The 22,472-nt window shown below is 34.9% G+C and overlaps 1 protein-coding gene across 1 annotated transcript; it reads right to left on the bottom strand.

Annotated features, from left to right (window-relative positions):
- Positions 1-18,061: 18,061 nt before the first annotated feature.
- LOC109162577 (F-box/kelch-repeat protein At3g23880-like) lies at positions 18,062-18,709 on the bottom strand. Its single transcript, XM_019311284.1, has one exon. The coding sequence runs from the start codon at positions 18,707-18,709 to the stop codon at positions 18,062-18,064; it is 648 nt and encodes a 215-aa protein (XP_019166829.1).
- Between the last annotated feature and the right edge of the window lie 3,763 nt (positions 18,710-22,472).

Here is a 22,472-nt window from a genome sequence, read left to right as displayed (position 1 = left end):
CAATTATTTTATAACTGTTGTGGATGTGGCAATTACTTCATTGAATAATAGATTTGAACAACTAAAGATATTTGAAAATACTTTTGGATTTTTATATAATTCAAAAATATTGAAGTCATTGGATAATAATAAACTAAGAGAATGTTGCAATAATTTTGCAATTACTTTTTCTCATAATGATATGTTTGATGTTGATTCTGATGATCTTTTCTCTGAATTAAAAGTGTTACAGATGACTTTGCCAAACACATTGATGTCAGCGATTGAGATTCTTGAGTTTGTCAAAGTTGCGGATTGCTACCCAATGGTTTCTATTGCTTATCGAATATTATTGACAATACCCATGACTGTAGCATCAGCGGAGAGAAGTTTTTCAAAATTGAAGTTATTGAAAACCTACTTGAGATCTTCAATGTCACAAGAAAGATTGAATGGTTTGGCGATTTTGTGTATTGAGAAAGATATGTTAGAAAATATAAATCTTGATTCAATTATCGATGATTTTGCATCGAGTAAAGCACGTAGAAATTTTTTGTCATGATTATTTTTGTATTTAAAAAATTGTTGAAAATTTTCTAATCTTATTTCTTGTTATTTGATATTCTAATTGTTTTAGTATTATTAAATTTGAATTTAAATTTTTTATATAGGGCCCTTTTTTAAAATTTCGCCCCGGGCCTGTAAAATGTTTGGACCGGCCCTGCTTGTTGTCGCAAAATAATGTGTCAGCTCTATCTGTCTGAACATGCAAGTCTATCAATAAGGAGTCGAGCCACTGGATCTCGCAAACAGTTGTGGCTAAAGCTCGGTATTCAGCCCCTGAAGATGACTTTGATATAGTAGCTTAAAGGGAAAGGGGAGCGTTTATGTTTAGCAAGGTGACACACATCACAGGCAAAAGGCTTAGCAGAAGGTATAGAAATGTCTTTCAACAAAGGCATTTTATTGGTTGGGTTGCTACAATGGTGCCCCAAACGATGGTGCCAAGATTCAGTGTTTACACTAATCATAACCACATTCTTAGGAGGATTGCTACAACGGTGCCAGTGAAATTGCTACAATGGTGCTTGAGTTACTGCTGCATTGTCCCATTTGAGATTGAACCGATCCGATCCTTTGGAACTGCTCAGAGGTAACTCTAAGATCACATGTATTGTTAGAGGCTACTTCCATATTCTGTTGTTTGTTCTTGGACTTGTTGCCCGGTACACATCCCCGGCCCGGGGATATCCATGTTTTTTGTAACACTTTTCCATAGTGTGGCCTGTCATACCACAAAAAGTGAATTTGTAGATTTATAATCAAATTAAACTTACGCATGAAATCTGCAAGATTTTAGCTCCATGCATGCAATAAATTAAAACCCCCATTCCATGGAAGAAATTTACCCCATATTCATGTTTCAAGCTTTCGTCTTTAATTTGTCTTCATTCTTCTATCCTCAAAATTACACGCTGCAAGGGGCGTTAACAAAATTACCAGCTCAGAGGTAACTCCAAGAAATTTACCCCATAATATAATCGCTCAAAGTCATAACCCTTAACACGATGCATTGGGCGTTAAGACTACGTCTAGTCCAAGAGTACAAAGCTTCACATATATAGAAAACAGTGTGTCTGTACATTTTAAAATGCAATGAAATTTGAATGTCAGTACAAAAAGATTCCAATAAATATTGCTAGTGTTACATCATTAATTAATTTCAGTATGTACATTATAGAATTAATTTATTTAGTTTTTAACTAATTATCTATAAGAATAAATGAATATTTAATTTTTAATTAACTGCTAATAAGAATTTTAAAAAAATAAAATAATTCCGACGTAGCTATTTGCCGCTATCTCTACTTACTATCCATCATCCCATCATCCCATTTATCACATTCATATTTCTTTTACTTTTTTTTTGAAAGCCCATATTTCTTTTTCTTGTTTTACTATTATTTCCAACTTTATCCCATCTACCTAACCACAAGGCCATAACAACCTACATAGTTACAATATTACTTGATACTTTTATCAATTGTCACTACATTTTTATCGCTTTATGTAGAAAAAAATTAATGTCAATTAGTTTCATATTTTATACACTGATAAATAAATAGATTTAAACACATTTAGTAGCTTTCTAATGAAAATGAAAACTTCTGAAATCTTTTTAGAAGTATATATATATATATATATATATATATATATATATATATATATATATATATATGTGTGTGTGTGTGTGTGTGTGTGTGTGTGTGTGTGTGTGTGTGTGTGTGTGTGTGTGTGTGTGTGTGTGTGTGTGTGTGTGTGTGTGTGTGTGTGTGTGTGTGTAGAGAGAGAGAGAACTCAAAGAAAAATGTTACTCTTATAAACCCAAACGCACAGGCTTACAAAGGTTCTAACTACAAACCGTTTACAAGGTACAAACGAACCAACTACAGAACTGTTGGGTTGGGCTTCCCTCCTATGTGGTAAATAGCCCAGTTTGGACCAAGCCTATTTATATCCACTATATATATATATATATATATATATATATATTTGTCTTGTTGGCATGGGCTGAAATTTTCTAATTATTTGAGCCCATTTATGAGGAAACCTAAAGCATATATATATAATATAATATGTGAATTGGTTTTGCTGAATGCAAGACAAACATTAAAACGTGAGAGAGGCGGCAGCATATCAGTTCGGCGGCAGCAGAGGAAGAAATCTTCTTCAGCTTGTTTCTTCATCATTGATTCAAGTGTGATGAATTTTTAGCCGTGAGTTTGTCTAACTTCTTGGGTGGTTTCTTCATCAAATATTATTGGAGGTCAGCTTGCTTATTCCAGGCATCTTTTTGGTATTCTCGTACTATTTGTATTCTTTTCATCTTGCTTGTGGTGGTTGAATATTTTAAGTACGAGTTGGTATTCTGTTTAGGCCTGTAGAATATAATAGAAGTCTTTGGCCTAGAATTGTTGTATTTGATGATTTGTGGATGTTTGGCTCGTGTGGTAGCCTGAAACTTTGTACCCAAGATTTATTATAGTGGATTATTTGGTTGGTGGTGGTCCCGTGGTTTTTTCCCCGATTTGGGGTTTTCCACGTAAATCGTGTGTTCTTGTGTTTGATATTTATTTTTGGGCTATTGTGTATCATCTTGTGTTTGTGCTCCTGTCGGTTCTGTGATTTTTTATTGTCGCAGGAAGTGGGATTTTCCCAACAAAGTGGTATCAGAGCCCAGGTTGTTGATTGGGTACATTTGACATGGAGACAAATATGAGTAATATGGTACGATTGAATGGTAGAAATTATCATATTTGGAAGGCCAAGATGAAGGATCTTCTATTTGTGAAGAAATTACATCTACCTGTGTTTGCAACTGCAAAGCCAGAAAGCATGTCAGACGAATAGTGGGACTTTGAGCACCAACAAGTTTGTGGTTATATTCGCCAATGGGTTGAAGATAATGTTATGAATCACATTATCAACGAGACACATGCCAGAAGCCTGTGGGATAAACTTGAGACCCTGTATGCTTCCAAGACAGGCAATAACAAATTGTTTTTGCTAAAACAATTGATGAATCTAAGATTCAGGGAAGGTACATTGATCAATGATCATGTCAATGATTTTCAGGGTGTTCTTGATCAGTTGTCTAGCATGGGCATCAAATTTGAGGATGAGGTACTTGGTCTCTGGTTGCTTAACACTCTACCTGATTCTTGGGAAACACTTCGGGTTTCTTTGACCAATTCTGCTCCCAACGGTGTTGTGACCATGGAGTATGTCAAGAGTGGTATCTTGAATGAAGAGTCAAGAAGAAGATCTCAAGACACCTCCACTTCCCAGTCAGATATTTTGGTTACAAATGATAGGGGGAGAAACAAACAAAGGGGTCAGAAGGGTAGAGATAAAAGCAGAAGTAAGTCAAGGTCATGGCACAAGGATGTTGAATGTTATCATTGTGGCAAGAAGGGTCACATCAAGAAAAATTGCTTCAAGTTGAAAAGGGAACAGAAGCAAGACAAGAAAGATGAGCACACAGAGAACTAGGTTGCAACAGTTAGAGCAGATTTGCTTCTTGCTTGTGATGAGAACGTCGTCAACGTTGCATGCCATGAGACAACTTGGATTGTAGATTCAGGCGCATCTTACCATGTTACACCAAGGAAGGAATTCTTTACTTCATATACTCCAGGTGATTTTGGAGAGCTAAGAATGGGTGATGATGGTCAGGTAAAGGTGATTGGTACCGGTACAGTTTGTCTTGAGACCAGCAATGGCACAAAGCTGGAACTTAAAAATGCAAAGCATGCACCAGGTATCAGACTGAATCTCATTTCTACAGGAAAACTCGATGATGGTGGTTTCTGTTGTTTCTTTGGTGATGGACATTGGAAAATCACTAAAGGCTCGCTGGTTATTGCACGAGGTAACAAGTCTTCTAACTTGTACTCTTTACAAAGCTCTATTTCTGGTGATTCAGTGAATGTGGCAGCAAAAGAATGTGCATCAGAATTGTGGCATAAACGACTTGGCCACATGAGTGTGAAGGGGATTGATTACCTTGCCAAGAAGAAGAAGCTTTCAGGAGTAAAGGAAGCTAGATTGGACAGATGTGTTCATTGCCTGGCAGGGAAACAGAAAAGAGTTTCTTTTATGAGCAACTCTCCTTCGAAGAAGCCGGAGCCACTTGAGTTGATACATTCTGATGTGTGTGGACCAATGAAGGTTAGATCACTTGGAGGTGCATCTTACTTTGTGACCTTCATTGATGATTATTCTAGGAAACTCTGGGTTTACACTTTGAAGCACAAAAGTGATGTGTTTGGTGTGTTTAAAGAGTTTCATGCCCTTGTTGAGAGACAGACAGGGAAGAAATTGAAGTGCATCCGTACTGATAATGGCGGTGAGTACCGTGGCCCATTTGATGAGTATTGCAGAATGCACGGTATTAGACATCAGAAAACTCCTCCTAAAACTCCTCAATTAAATGGCTTAGCAGAGAGGATGAACCGGACAATTATGGAGAGAGTCAGATGTATGCTTGATGACGCAAAGTTGCCTAGTTCTTTTTGGGCAGAGGCAGTTTCCACAGCTGTTCATGTTATCAACTTATCTCCTGTTATTGCTTTGAATAATGAAGTTCCTGATAAGGTTTGGTGTGGAAAGGAAGTCTCTTATGATCACCTCAGAGTCTTCGGTTGTAAGACATTTGTGCATGTCCCAAGATGATACATCATTAATTAATTTCAGTATGTACATTATAGAATTAATTTATTTAGTTTTTAACTAATTATCTATAAGAATAAATGAATATTTAATTTTTAATTACCTGCTAATAAGAATTTTAAAAAATAAAATAATTCCGACGTAGCTATTTGCCGCTATCTCTACTTACTATCCATCATCCCATCATCCCATTTATCACATTCATATTTCTTTTACTTGTTTTACTATTATTTCTAACTTTATCCCATCTACCTAACCACAAGGCCATAACAACCTACATAGTTACAATATTACTTGATACTTTTATCAATTGTCACTACATTTTTATTGCTTTATGTAGAAAAAAATTAATGTCAATTAGTTTCATATTTTATACACTGATAAATAAATAGATTTAAACACATTTAGTAGCTTTCTAATGAAAATGAAAACTTCTGAAATCTTTTTAGAAGTATATATATATATATATATATATATATATATATATATATACATATATATATATATATATATATGTGTGTGTGTGTGTATATAGAGAGAGAGAGAACTCAAAGAAAAACGTTACTCTTATAAACCCAAACGCACAGGCTTACAAAGGTTCTAACTACAAACCGTTTACAAGGTACAAACGAACCAACTATAGAACAATCTAGGTTCTATTAGAATCAACTAAACCATCCATTCTAGACCGCGCTCTTGGGAAACATCTCTAAGCCAACCTGAAATTGTTTTAAAAGAATTAGCGAATAATGCTAAGTAAAACCACTCCAACACGTGAAGATACATAAGTATACTTTTATACTCAAATAGGTTTTGCAATGGTATGACTACGTATATATATCATACCAACGAACTCAGCTGAAGGATTTCAAAAGATAGATAATCAACAAAGCTCAATTCTAGGGGCTCTAGACCCAATCAATAGAATACTCAAATGACTCCAATTCAAGAAAGTCAACGGGGAATCAACTCAACTCAACTTAGATTCAAGATATCAATACCAAAGCATAAACAAGATACAATTCCAAGAGTCAACACATCAACAAGTTACTGTGGTATATATATAGCCAAAGGAGTTTATATAACAATAGCCAAATGCTCAATATCAATATTAATATCAAATCAATATCCAACCGAACTCCGATTCAACTTGTACACCAAAAGTCCAACCTGTACACTAGTCCAACCTGAAGCCTAAGCTTCTAAAACCAATCCAAATGAAGCATAAGCTTCTTCCACCAACCCAAATGTAGCATAAGCTCTACAATTCCACCAATCTAATTGTCGAAGCCCAATAATACAATATAATCAAAGAAGTGTATATATACATAACCGCATGTAGCACACAAGCCATATGGATATCAAGGGACTAGGATTCAAGATAGAATAATGATCCATAAACTAGGCAAAAGAATGTACAATGTACTCAAATAACTAAACAATGCACCAAAGACAGATCAACAATGCACGGGGAATCAAAGGAATGCATTTTGGAAATTAACTCTTAAGACCTTACGGTCAGATGTCACGGGAAAAGGAAGCACGCCACACTCTACCACACGAGGGAAACGGGTGTGTGCAACGGGCAAAGAATTTCCGTCGCACACCCTTACAAGACACCTTGCGGGTGTCGCTCACGGGCATGTCTTGCTTGCGAGACATGCTCGCAAGGCCAAATTTACAACAGAAATAGTACGAAGCAGACTACACAACAACAATGTTATTTCATCACAACAAGCGCTAAAACACATCAAAAAGACTATTCCAACAACACTAGAATGCCAACAAATCATAGGATATCAAAGATAGACATCATAGCTCAAGATTAGCACCAAGAACACTCAAAAACAATGCTCATATCAAGATATAACATCAAGAATATACCCGAGGAATTCCAAGAACATCAAGACCATTTATATAAGTTGGAAATAGGTTTTGATGGACATGGAGTTTACCTTTTAAGCTAGCAAACCAATCCTCAAACACCCAGCATCAACCTAGTAACTTATCTCCATCTTGAACCTCTAGGAATCCCGAAACTCCAATGTAGGAAGAATAAGAACATGCATTAAAGACTATGAAATGTGAAGGGAAAATGCAAGGTCAAAGATGATCTTACTTTATTTTGGTGGAAAGATGCATAAAAGAGTAATCTTGGTAGAGTTTTCTTTGTAGAAGATGAAGGAGATTTTCTTGTACTTTGAGGGGAAAATGGCGTGAAAGAGTAGTATGGTGGAGTAGGGAGGAAGACAATGTGTTGGGATATTATTTGTAGGGAAAATTGCGTGAAAGAGTAGTATGGTCAGAGTATTGCTTGTCGCGATTCAATTATCGTAAATATCCGATTCTTGGATCTTAAATTTAGATACCCTGTTTGGTTTTTGCATAAAAAAAAAAAACAAAAAACAAAAAACAAAAAACAAAAAAAAAACATCTTTTGATATTAGAATAACAAATAAAACACGAAAAATTTAGAATAAATCCTTCCTGGGATCTCAGGGTGTGAGAATAAGATATTCAATTTTGGTGCTTGGTTTGGAAATTAATAAATTTGATGTTTTTTTTTTTTTTTTTTTTTTTTTTTTTTTTTTTTTTTTTTTTTTAAGTTTGTGTATGGAAAAACAAGGCAGAGGGTATTAATTACATAAAATAATGATTTAAAAAGTTGTGAGATTAATGTTCTTAAACTGGGACATTAGATTGTCCTGTTTATGAGAACTGATTGTATTGTATTAACTGAACATAATTACAATGAGATCAGATGATGTGAATATATACAATAGAGAGTCACAGTGTGATAAGGATAAGAAGTAGAGAGTCACAGTGTGACAATGATAAGAAGTTCTAAACAGACTCATATACATAGAGTCCTAATTCTCCCCCTCAAGCACTGTGTATACTAGTAACTTGTAGCTTGTCCCTTAGGGAAGAAAATTTAGGTCCAGACAGAGCTTTGGTGAAGATATCAGCAAGTTGATCCTTTGTGGAGATGAAGTTGACTTGAATATCGCCCGAAACTACTCGATCACCAACAAAATGATAATCAATCTCCACATGCTTGGTGCGCGCATGAAAGATTGGGTTGACACTCATATATGTAGCTCCTAGATTATCACACCATAATTTTAGAATGAAAATACTCGGAATCTGTATCTCACGCAGTAATGACATAATCCATAGAACTTCAGCACAAACATCTGCAAGAGCTTTGTATTCAGCCTCAGTGGATGACCTAGCAACAGTTCTATGTTTCTTGCAAACCCAAGATATAAGATTACTCCCCAAGAAAACAGCAAAACCACTCGTGGATTTTCGATCCTCAGGACAACCAGCCCAATCAGAAGCAGAGAAGGCATGAATGTCTCTAGATGAGCATTGTCGTATGCGCAAACCATGATCAACTGTTCCTTTAACATACCTGAGTACCCGTTTAAGCTGCTCCCAGTGTGACATGGTGGGAGCATGCATATGTTGGCATAACTGATTAACTGCAAAGGATAGGTCAGGTCGTGTGACAGTGAGATATTGCAGTGCCCCAGCTAGACTCCTGTACTGTGTGGGATCATCATATAGATCTGAATTGAAGGGGACAATTTTCGAGATAGAGATAGGTGTAGAAATGGGTTTGCATTAAGACATTCCTGCCCATTTTAAAATATTATTCATATGCCATTGTTGAGATAAAATAATCCCATTGTCACTCTTAACTGTTTCAATACACAGAAAGAAATTTGGTTCACCAAGATCTCTGATTTTGAATGTAGCAGACAGTTTGGACAAGAGCTGAGACATAATACCCTGATCACTTCCCATTACAAGAATGTCATCCACGTACACCAATAGATAAACCAAAGCAGAGTCTTTAGAGTAATAGAACAGAGAGACATCTGTCTTGGATGCTTGAAAACTGATAGTAAGAACATATGTAGTCGATTAAACCAGGCTCTGGAGCTTGTTTTAACCGATACAGAGATCTTTTTAACAAACAAACATGATTCGGGAAGTTAGCATCAATATATCCAGGGGGCTTCATATAAAATGTTTCAGCCAGATTACCATTCAGAAAAGCATTATGAACATCTAGCTGTTTGATAGACCACCCAGATGATAAAGCTAGAGATAGAAGGAGTCTTACAGTCGTAGGCTTTACCACTGGACTAAATGTGTCAAAGAAGTCATGGCCTGGAACCTGATTAAAACCTTTTGCAACCAGTCTGACTTTATGCCTTTCAATAGCACCATCAGCCTTTCTCTTCGTACGAAACAACCATTTACAGCCAATAATATTCATACCTGCAGTGGGTGGAACTAGAGACCATGTGTGGTTATGCAGGAGAGCATTGAATTCTTGGTCCATGGCTTCACGCCACTCAGGATATTTGACAGCTTAAGAGTGACATGTGGGTTCTGTGGGATGCACCTGAGCTGCTAGAGCAAAAAGAGGAGCATTTGCGTTGCTGCGAGTGGCCATAGAGTGAGTACGGACATTGGGCCTGGTGGACCGCCCACGTGGACGGCCTCGCTTGCGAGCAACGGGCTCCACCGGATCACCCGACGAGGCAGCCTGTCCGGGATCCACGGCTGGTTCGAATGAAGCTGGTAGCGGCGGTTCTGGCGGTTCATCATTGGACACGGCAGGAATATGTGTGCTATGACTGAGAACAGATTCCGCCCAAGGTCCAGAAAACGAAGTAGATATATCATGCAATTAAGTTTTAGTAGCAAAGGGGAAAACTTCTTTATCAAATCTGACATGCCTGCATGTGTAAATCTTATTAGTATGTAAGTCCATGCATCTGTACCCCCTAAAGGACTCAGGATAACCTAGGAAGACACATGGAGAAAACCTGTATGACATCTTATGACGATTATATGGTCGAAGATGAGGGTAGCATAAACACCCAAAGACACGAAGAAAAAGATAGGAAGGAAGGGATTTATGTAACATGAGATGAGGACTGGAGTTATTTAATACAGAAGATGGCATTCTGTTAAATAAATAGACAGCAGTCTCAAAGGCAAAATCCCAAAATTTCAAAGGAACAGAGGCATGAGCTAGAAGAGCCAGACCAGTTTCAATAATGTGAAGATGTTTTCGTTCAACACAACCATTCTGTTCATGTGTATAGGCACAGGATTGTCTATGTTGAATTCCTAATTGAACAAACGAAGAATGCAACTTTTTGTACTCAGCACCTAAATCAGATTGAATGACCTTTATTTTGCAATTAAAGGACCGTTCAACAAGAATACGAAATTTATCAAAGATGACATAAAGATCAGACTTTAATTTCATAGGGAAGAACCATGTATAACGGGAATAGTCATCCACAAAGATCACAAAATAACGGAAGCCAGAAGTAGATAAAGTGGGCGCAGGATCCCAAATGTCTGTGTAAATAAGATCTAGGACTTGAGAACTAGAGGAAGCAACACGAGGGAGGGGAAAACGGGCAGATTTGCCTAATTGACAAGCATTGCATAAAGAATTATGACAACGAATATTATCACGAGACCCACTAACCAAACAAGAACGAAGTATATGGCTAAGAACACGGTTATGAGGATGACCCAGACGACTGTGCCAAGCGGAAGCCGAGGCACGAGCGGAAAGAAACGCTGATGGAGACGAACTAGGTAATGAAAGTGTGTATAGTCCACCCGAACTATTGCCCCGAAGAAGTATTTCCTTGGTATTGATATCCTTCACAACAAAAAAGGAGGGGTGAAACTCAAAAAAGACTTTATTATCGGATGCAAACTTCTGAACAGATAATAAAGAATTAGACAAATGTGGAACGTGAAGTATATCAGACAATGTAAATGATCTAGAAGGGGTATTAAAAGAGGCATGGCCAACATGACTAATAGATAAACCCATACCGTCACCGACACGTAAAGTGTCATTACCAGTGTACTTGTTCAAGGTAGAAAATACAGCTTTGTTTGGAGTTGCATGATTTGTGGCTCCAGTGTCCGGAACCCAAGTTTGAGAATTTGATGAGGTTTTAGTTCCCAAACCATCCTGAAACACCATATTAGCCTGAGAACCCGGAGCCCCTGAATAACGCCGAAAACAATTGGCTCCCGTGTGACCGAAACGTTTACAAATTTGACACGGATCATCATAGCGCCAAAAAAAATTGGCTCCCGTGTGACCAAAATATTTACAAATTTGACACGGATCATCATAGCGCCAAAAACAATTGACTCCCGTGTGACCAAAACCTTTACAAATTTGACAAGGTTCAGCAAAGACACGTCCAACACATTGATATGTGTGACGCTGGTAGTGGTGTTGCGACATAACGGATGCACAGGATCTCTGGATGAAACTGTTCTGGTGCGGAAGATATATATTGCTGTCGTTTAATCGGTTCCAGTCGTCATAGAGCCGGCAGTAATCATCATACAACTGTGATTACAAATCCCAAAGATGGTATAGACAATTAAAGGTTGAAGCGCCACGTACTGCATGCAAATTGTAATTGCCTTGCTATATATTTGTTTTGGAAACAATTGCCTGTTCCATCTTCAATTATTGTCTATAGGCCGGGCTTGGTTCGTGAAATTCTTAGTGAGGAGGTGTTTGATTTCAACCCTAGCTAACTGATACCAGATGAGAACTGATTGTATTGTATTAACTGAACATAATTACAATGAGATCAGATGATGTGAATATATACAATAGAGAGTCACAGTGTGATAAGGATAATAAGTAGAGAGTCACAGTGTGACAAGGATAAGAAGTTCTAAACAGACTCAGATACATAGAGTCCTAATACTGTTAATTGCAAATAGTGTATTTCATTCTTTAAACTTCAACTGAATGTATATATAGTTCATCATTTGTTAAGCTGTTAGGCAATCTTGATTATCTGGTTAGCTTTTCTGCTTTGAGAGGGCATGGTGAACAGAAATGAAAGAGAGGCAAGAGTGGTGATGAGAGAGCCTCCAGAAAGAGTGTCAGGACCAACTAAAAGCTACTGGAAGAAGTGTTGCCACTGTTGAAATCTTTAGGCTGAATTCTAAAATTGTTTTCTGTATAATTATTTGTTATTGTTTTTTTTTTCTTTACAAATTAAAATGGCGAAATGCATTGGATCAAGCTATTAATTTTAATGGCAATTTAGTAAATACTTTGATCTTAATGATAAAAGGACAAAAATACCTTCAATTATTTTTTAAAGAATCCGATGTGTTTTAATTTTTCCGGTAACCGGAGTGATTTACTTTGGTAGTAAAACAATAGTTGTGGGATGAGTACACTTTTTGTAGGAATTAAACATGTGGATCAAAATTGTCATTTTGCTAATACTCAGATTAAAATTGATGAGGAATGTGTTTAGGTGCGAATTAAGTGCCCACTCATGAGAGGAATGAGAATGCATGTCATCCGTTCATGTGTTCAGATCTAACGAATGAGAAACACTGATTTTTTAAATAAAAAAAACACGGTGGTATTTTCATAAATAATTTAACATCGAAGTGCAAGTAAAATTTATTACAAGTGCAAGTAGCAGTTTCATATAGTGCACCTCAGTGAATGTAAAATGTAGAGTTAAATCCACTTTTGGTCCTACATTTATTGCGCATTCGACACATTTTGCACACTTTTATTAATTTTGACAGATTTTGCCCGCTTTTATTAATTTTGCCACATTTTGTCCAAACTGGAACAAAAAATGTCGGTAGTAGTTGTTTCTTAAAATGAATGGTTCATTTTATTTTGATTTTAGTATTTTTTTAATGATTTTCCTTATTTACCCTCTATTATATTATTTTCTTCACCTAAATAACCCTAAATTCCGTTAGTATAAACTTTTGTAAAGGAATATTTCGTTAACTTTCTTTTTTTTTTTAAAGCATTCTGTTAACTATTTATTATTCTTAACATATATACACATTAATTTATATAAGAAAAGGTCTTAGGTTCGAACTCATCCCAATGAGAGTTGGCATAATTGTTAAACATACATTATGAATATGTTAAAATTTATTAAAAATATATATATAATATAAAATGTAACATAAATTTTGGTAAAATAATTAGCCCGACTAAATACATAGCATTCAAAGTTGAGCATCAAAGATTACAAATCAAGAACTTTAAAAATCATTTGATTTTCAAGATTTTTTAATGCTACTGGCTCTACAATGTAGTATCTATTCATATACTTTCTCAACCTACTAACACAAAGAACCAATAACACCTCCACTGAGGCTCGAATTTGCAACCTTTCAAATGAAAGTCCAATCCGGGTACCATTAGACCACATAATCCTAGTTATTATTATTATTATTATTATTATTATTATTATTATTATTATTATTATTATTATTATTATTATTATTATTATATTATTATTATTATTATTGTTGTTGTTGTTGTTGTTGTTGTTGTTATTATTATTGTTATTATTATTATTGTTATTGTTATTGTTATTGTTATTGTTATTGTTATTATTATTCTTATTATTATTATTATTATTATTATTATTATTATTATTATTTAGAACCAAACTTAAATATTTCAATTATGCTTTTGCATTATTGGAATGATTTAGGTCATTATGGTATTACTATTTTATGTTTTTTTTTTTTTTATAATGGTACAATTGTACATTACTTTACAAATATTATACTATTCTTTTTTTATTGGACAAAATTGTTCTTACATCATTGTCATCCCTGGGTGCCTAACTACAAAGTTGTTGATCATAAATACAATTACACATAAACTCTAAAACGGTACGATCATTTTCCAAATAATTGACAATGTTAACATGCATCCTACTAGCTCCAATTGAACAAGTTTACACAGTAGAATTTTATCAATGCATGAAAACCTCTAAAGAAATTTGTAAGTTAACTTTGACTATATCATTATAACAATATCTATTGTAACCATATATTTTGAATTATTTATTATCATCCTCTACTGACAACAATTGTACCAATTGTCATTGACAAACTCTCAAAAAAAATTGTCTCAACAAGGAATGTGAATTTTTTTTAAAAAAATCATTGATTTCATTATTGTTGATGAAAAGTATGTACGATATTTTATTACTCTTATTAAATTAAATAAATTAGTAGCTACAACAAAAAATAATACATATGCATTTAATTAATTTAGAATTAGATGTCTATAATGGTTTATTTAAAAAAAAAATATTCATTATAGAAAAATTTAAAAGAAATATAATTTTATTAGTTATATTATCTTTATTTTCTACAATTCAAAGATTTCTTACCTTCAAATTTATTAATTTATTATATTCACTATACTGTCCATTGTCTTCTTTTTTACATTATCTTGTAATTAAATATCAAATTTATAATGCAAAACATGTTATATGTATTTATTTACCAAATATTTTATACAAATATAATAAATATTAATATTTTATTCAATACTTTCACGTGATAACCTACAACATACATCTCACAATAGATGAAACATGAAGGGGAAAAACTACCACAAGTAAATATCAATATGTCTTGTAAGATAAAGAGTTCATATTACATCTAAAATCTCAGTCATATACACAACAAGGCACCATAATCTCATTGCATGATGAATCCATACATGCTGCTACCAGTAACCTAATTGCACATGACACACTATCCATAAAAAAAGAGAAGACATGTACTGAAGATGAAAACAACGACAATGCTACCAAAAGAGAATTGAGAAGAATTAGAGAAATTTAAACCAAAAGTAATATTTATTTAAACTATCGCTTTAAGACTAAGTATTTAGACTAACGTTATTACAAAGTTGCAAACATTTATTTTAGTGACAATTATAATCAATCTCTCATATATTATCTTGAATTAATATATACTTTAAATTACCGATTTAAATAAACAAATTCAATATTTATTTACCTACGCATAAACATCACCTATATAATATTGATTGATATACTTTGAAATACTTATTTAAAAATAATCATTGTGCATTATCACATTCGCGCAAAGCGCTTAAAAAAAACTCGCAATATTTTATAAAATCTAATTATGACCTAATAAGTGATAACCATAACCCTAGTTTAATATTCTAAAATTTTAGAATGGGGACTTTATAATTATTGTTATGTTTTATATAATGTCTAATGTTTGATGAAATATGTCTTATATTAGTTATGTAACAAATTATTTTAATTATTTTTAGAGTGTACAAATGATAAAACTTAAAAAAGTATCAAGCTAACAACTTAAGAGTGACGGGAGCTCGCCTAGCCCACAGGCCAGGGGTGGGGCTGGCTGGGCAAGTAAAACCCAGGCCCGCCTAGGAGTAGGTTTTTTTTGCCCGCCTCGTCCGCCCGTATTGATAGCTCTAACTAAAATCCCACTATTTTGACAAAATTTACATGAGCATCCCTTAAAAAATGACTTCACCTACAAAAAAAAAAAATTTAAAAAAAATAAAAAGGGAAAGTCATTTTTCCCCAATACATACCTATTTTCCTTTGACTAAGGCATAATTTTTCATTGACCTCATTTTCCCCCCTCTCTTGCCAAACACTGAAAATCAAAAAATATTTTCGAGAAGTCATTTTCCGGATTTCCAAAGGCACCCTAATTGTTTACTATTTGAACACAGAGTTCATCAATGACTTTGAACGTGATTAACTCAGCTTAACACAAATTGTACGCATATAAAACTGCCTAAATACACTTAAGGAAAATATATGAAATGATGTTATATATATATATATATATATATATATATATATATATATATATATATATATATATATATATATATATATATATATATATATATATATATATATATAGATGTTATAGAGATATTACAAATGATCCAAGAATGAGAACCCCAGGATCCAAGAAGGCAACCTAGACCAAGAAGGTGACCCGAGCCCAAAGAAGGCGATAGAGACCAAGGTGGTCCGGCCAAGCAATGCAATCCGGACCAAGGCAATTCTTATCGATGTATGCGACCTGGCCACCTTGGGCCAACCCAGGGCTTCCAACTAGGCTTTAACCCATTCCCACGGTATACCCTGAGTTAGGGGTGACCGCAGTTCCTGTTCCGGATCCGCAAATGACCCAACCGGAACGGATACCATATAGTACGGTTCCTGTTCCTGTTTATGAACCGACGATTCTGATTGGAACCGTCGGTTCTAACCGGATTTAAAAAAAAAAAAAAAAAAAAAAAAAGTGAAAAAGTGAGACCATTACCACTTTGGCATTTGCGCCACTGCCCAATGTGGCAATGAGGTAGTATGCTGCAAGCCTATGGCCTGCAACCATCATCTTAAATTATTTTTTTTCCGGTTTGGAACCGGATCCGTCTGGTTCAGAATTGAAATCGTCGGTTTCGGTTCCTTTATTTCACAAACCTTAATCGGAGCCTTATTTGTTCCAATTAGGAATCGGAACCGGAACCGTAAGTACGGTTCCGGTTCGGTTCCGGTTATTACAGTGATGATTACGGTTCGAACCGCCGTGGTCACCCCTACCCTGAGTTTAGATAAGTTTGCTATACTTTTCTTGTATAAATAGATTATGTCATAACTTAGATAAATCATGTTCTATTCTTACAAAACTCTTGTAACGTTATTATATTAATCCACTCAATATTATTATTACAATTATCTCTTCATCTTGTACTATTTTACCCCATTAATTTATGCAAATTTATTGATTCGTCCATATCATGGGTCATTTTGTTCCATCAAGATGAATTAAATCATATAAGGAAGTTAATTCATAAAATCCATAAGGAAATTAAATAAAGGAGGATAATATATATACGAAGCTCCCGATATGCATTTACGGAAATTAGAATGGAAATCTGCCTAAATGCAATTAATGTGATTATAATGGATTACATTGTGAATTTGTGATGGATCTATGATACCAGGTTACATCATGAAACGGGTAGGATATACAAAAAGGGGATAGGAAAATTATAATAATATTACTGTTATTAATTAATTGGAGCCTTAAGTTCAAAAGATTATATATGACTCGAGATTATAATTCAAGGAATAGATAAATAATAAATAAAGGAGCCCAAATAACGAGCTAGGAATAAAGGCAAATTAATTGGACCATGAATAAATGTATATTTCTAATATATTGAATGTACATTATTTGTGTACTAAACGTTTATTATTTGATAGTATATACCAAATAATGTATCTTTAAAAAATGAATCTTCAGTATAATAAAAATGTACTTTATATAACCGAACCCAAGTGTTAATGTTAGAAGCTAAGTCATGATAGCACGGGGCGCCATTGACACGATGGAGAGCGCTCGACTCCCACTAGCCACACTACTGTAGCTCGAAGAGTTCAGGAGACCCTTTTTTTCGGCCGGTAAAGACCACTGGCCTTGACACCGCCCCCCCACCCCTTAGCGGTAAGTTGGTAAACCCCATGGGTCAACCTACCCCTCTATGCTCAACATATATTCCATCCCCTCCCCCCCCCCCCCCCCACCCCTTCACACTCTCTCTGTATCGCCTCACACCCAAGTCCGTAATGGATGGGTAGTTAATATTATGGCCCAAAGTCACAACCCTTTACACTATGTCTGTGTGGGTAAACATTAAAATGCAATGAAATTTAACTTAGAAACATTTCTATCTTACCTGTATTGCATTCACACAAATCTATAGTTCACCAAACATGGCTAGGACAATTTACTTCACAAAGCTCATACACACATGATACAATAAAAAATTAATACTATTTTATACTTAATTCAACACGATTATAAAGCCTTTGATGAACTCTAAATCAACCCATCAAAAAGAAAAATTTTCTTCCTCCAACATGACATGAACAATTAATTTACAGACCGGTCATGGTGAAACAAGGGTGTCCACATAACTAGTAACCATATAACCAAGATCATAGGGGATATTAAAATTCTTACCCCTACTAGCGTTAGGTCTATGGAGCTTCAACTGATGCCCCACCATCATTAGAATATCACCATTTTCCGAAACATGTACAATTGCGAGTTTAGCATTACACAGAGCCATGTATGCCGTGTTCTCTGAACCCCGGGGAAGTGGATGATGAACTGGTAAGTTTGAAATGCAAACTAGTTTAGTCCATGATTCTTCAACTCCAAACTCATTCATCACCCAAACCTCCATTTGACGTTTGAGATGAAAACCTGCAAAAAGCAATCCTCCTGACTCACCTACACAAATGGCAGCCCCATGTTCATGGCTGGGTAACGCTATAGCTTTGGCTGTTTCGGTGGTTAAATTAAAAGAAATTATATTCCAACTCCAGTCACTGTCATCTAAGTTGTAGTTGCACCAGTTGAGACTACCACTCACAAACACAACAATTCTGGGATAAACAAACCCACTACTAAACCCTCTATCACATCTTTTCCATGTCCCAAGCTTAAAACTATACACCAAAACCACATATTCATCATCACCATTATTGTCACCATAATAAGCATAAACAACCTTTAAGTCGTCATTATGCATGTCGTATCAAAATCCAAATATGCTTATGTAGCCGAACCACCATACGTCTGGGATTGTCTTGACGTTTCCATTTAATGAAGGGTTCCAAATCATTATTTGATACGGTTTAGCACGAAAGCAAAAGAGTCCATTGCAAGAACCCAAAAATTCAAAACCATCTTCAGGGATTAAGATCGAGCGGTCATTTGTAATAAACTTTCGAAATGATGATTGCTTGTTTTCTGTAATAGAAAACAAGGACATATAGCTAATCCAATTTACACTGCTATATGTCATGACCTTAATATCCTTTTCGAATGAAAATTTAAGTGCAATTTGACAAATTCTGGAGATGATATTAAAGCACGCCAAACTTTTGAAACACACCTAAATTGCAATAGAGATTTCACAGGCAGCATTTTAAGGATTTCTGTGATTATATCTTGATTCAAATTTTGTTGTTGCATATGGCGCTTAGGAGTAGGGAATGACATCCTGATTGTGTGTCTTAGATAAAAATTCCTTTTGTTATCTGAAAATAAAAAATATATATATACATATATATATATATATATATATATATATATATATATATATATATATATATAATTACATATTTAACCCAACTTTGATCTATTTCTCACTATATCCACAAGAAATTTAAATGTGAGTACATACAAAAGGAATAAAAGCCATAAAAATTACAAAAAGATTCCAATAAATATTTCTAGTGTTACATTATTGATTAATTTCAGAATGTATAGTAATTTCACTTCACTTATTTTTATAGCGTTACCTTCACCCACCTACCTAATCATCAAACACCACCTACCTACCCCTACCATCACTATTTCCTATATTCCTATATTATAATCACATTCTTTTTACGCACCATAACCTATTTATTTATTCCTACTAGCTATCACCTACCTATTTAATCCATCCCCAACTATCAATGCTCCAGAACTGTCTACTTACCCATTACAACATATGCATCTATTGCATTCATATTTCTTTTACTTGTTTTACTATTATTTCTAACTCAATCTCATCTACCTAACCACAACTCCATATATAACAACTTACATACTTACAATATTACTTGATACTTTTATCAATTGTCACTACATTTTTACTTCTTTATGAGGAAAAAAATAGTGCAAATTAGTTTCCTATTTTACAAATTAATAAATAAATAGATTTGAACAAATTTAATAGCTTTCTAATGAAAATGAAAACTTGAAATTTTTTTAGTTGTGTGCGCGTATACATATATATATATATATATATATATATATATATATATATATATATATATATATAGAGAGAGAGAGAGAGAGAGAGAGATGGATGAAGAGAGAGAGAGAGATGGATGAAGAGAGAGATAGAGATAGAGGGAGAGAGAGAGAATTATATCAAAATTGCCCAAATGCTATTTGAAGTTTGGTAGTTTTTTTTTCTTTTTGTTATAATAATATTATTATTATAATTGTTAAACCAAGTGGCTAGTAATTAGTTGTTAGAAATTAAAGTAATATGTGGCCATGATTAGCATTAGTTTAGGTGTGTGATGGCAGCATGGTATTACATGGGCATAGTGTGAGGTAGTACATGGAGTCATGGGGTGTTACATGACCATAATTTTAGAAATTCATTTCATTAGCTATTACTATAAATAGGTTATGTATTCTACCATTTTAATCATCAATTCAAAGTGAATTCAATTCTCCTTCCTCTCTCTTCTCTCTCAGTATATAAATATAATATATTGTTATATTATATTTAATATATATTATAGATATATTATATTATATTTAATATATATTATATTAAATATATTATATTAAATATATTATATTTAATATATCTAACATTTGGTATCAGAGCCAGTCAACCTTTCAACCCCGAGGTATTTTTCATAGTGAATTATGGCCACAAATTTCAATATTGTATGGTCGGGTCCCAAATTGGACGGGAACCTCGATTACAATTATTGGCAAATTATGATGTCCACACATTTGCAAGCTCAAAATCTTTGGAGCTTTGTTGATCCCGGTCTACCCGAAGGAGCTGATGCAGGCGCTATACGGCGAGATAAATTGGCCTTGGGTCAGATTCACCAAGGTGTTCATTATTCCATTTTTGGGCAATTAGCTCGTGCTCAAACAGCAAAACAAGCTTGGGACATCTTAAAGGTGTCACACAAAGGAGTTGATCGGGCACAGAAGTCTAAGTTGCAGTCGTTGAGAAGGTTGTACGATAATTGTGAGATGACCTCTACAGAAACAGTAGATGCGTATTTCACTCGTCTTATTGATATGGTGAATAAGATGAGGCTATATGGAGATACGATTGAAGATGGTGCAGTGGTTGAAAAAGTTCTTCGAACTATGCCGATGAAGTATGACCATGTGGTGGCTTCAATAACAGAGTCACACAAAACCGAGCTCTTATCAATTGCAGAGCTGAAAGGTATGGTAGAAAGTCATATTGACAGGATTGCGTCAAAATCGGAACCACTAGCAGAAGAAGCTTTGAAGAGTCAAGTCACCCTTAATGTGACTGGCACTAATCAAAGAGGTGGAGGATCTGGTAGAGGTCGTGGAAGAGGAAGAGGAGGTTCTGGTGGAAGAGGTCGTGGTAACTTCAACCAAGGAGGAGGACGTGGTAACTCCAACCAAGGAAGAGGTGGAGGTAATACCAAACAAGGAGGTAAATTTCCATTTCATTGCTACAATTGTGGCAAGTATGGGCACAAGATTGCAGATTGTTGGTATAATGAGGACAACAATCGTGGAAATCAAGCAAACATTGCTGAAAACACTGCTGAAAAGTCTGGTGAGAGTTCTGAAACTTTACTTTTAGCCAGCGATAGTTTTTCTGCAGATAAGAACATATGGTTCTTGGATACTGGGTGTAGTAACCATATGTGTGGGAAGAAAGAATTGTTTTCTGAACTGGATGAATCAGTCCAGTCTGAAGTGACATTTGGCAATAAGTCAAAGGTGCCAATATTGGGAAAAGGTAAAATCTCTATTCAGTTGAAGGATGGTACTCAAAATTTTATATTCGATGTGTTCTATGTTCCTGAACTACACCAAAATTTGTTGAGTATGGGACAGTTGTCAGAAAAAGGATATAAGATACATATTGCTCAGGGGTGTTGTACCATTGAAGATGATAAAGGAGTTTTGATTGCAAAGGTAAATATGTCCCAAAATCGACTATTTCCTTTGAAAATTAAGCATACTCTCCTTGCTTGCTTTAATTCTGAAGTTTGCGATGATAATTGGTTATGGCATATGCGGTTTGGGCATTTTCATTTCTCTGGATTAAACTATCTTGCAAGAAATGAACTTGTTTCTGATTTACCTATTGTGAATGTCCCTAATCGTATATGTGAGATTTGTGTGATTGGGAAGAAGCATAGAGATCCCTTCCCCGTGGGCAAGTCAAGGAGAGCTACAAAGCAGTTGGAGATTGTTCACTCAGACCTGTGTTCGTTGGAGGTTCCCTCACATGGAGGTTGTAAGTACTTTATTACTTTCATTGATGATTTCAGTAGAAAAACATGGGTTTACTTTCTGAAGCAAAAGTCTGAAGCATGTGATGTTTTCAAACAATTTAAGACTTTTGTTGAAAAGCAAAGTGGTTATGAGATTAAAATCTTGAGAACTGATAGAGGTACAGAATATATTGCCTGTGATGATTTTCTGAAAGAAAAGGGTATTCAGCACCAAATGACAGCCAGATACACTCCGCAACAAAACGGAGTGGCTGAGAG

The sequence above is a fragment of the Ipomoea nil genome, unplaced genomic scaffold, assembly GCF_001879475.1.
Source record: "Ipomoea nil cultivar Tokyo-kokei standard unplaced genomic scaffold, Asagao_1.1 scaffold0117, whole genome shotgun sequence".
Lineage (NCBI taxonomy): Eukaryota > Viridiplantae > Streptophyta > Magnoliopsida > Solanales > Convolvulaceae > Ipomoea > Ipomoea nil.
Note: the sequence above shows the minus strand (reverse complement) of the source record. Positions and strands in the feature narration are given on the sequence as shown.

Excerpts from the sequence above, each read along its gene's own strand:
- LOC109162577 (XM_019311284.1), bottom strand. The coding sequence starts at position 18,709 with ATGCATAATGACGACTTAAAGGTTGTTTATGCTTATTATGGTGACAAT.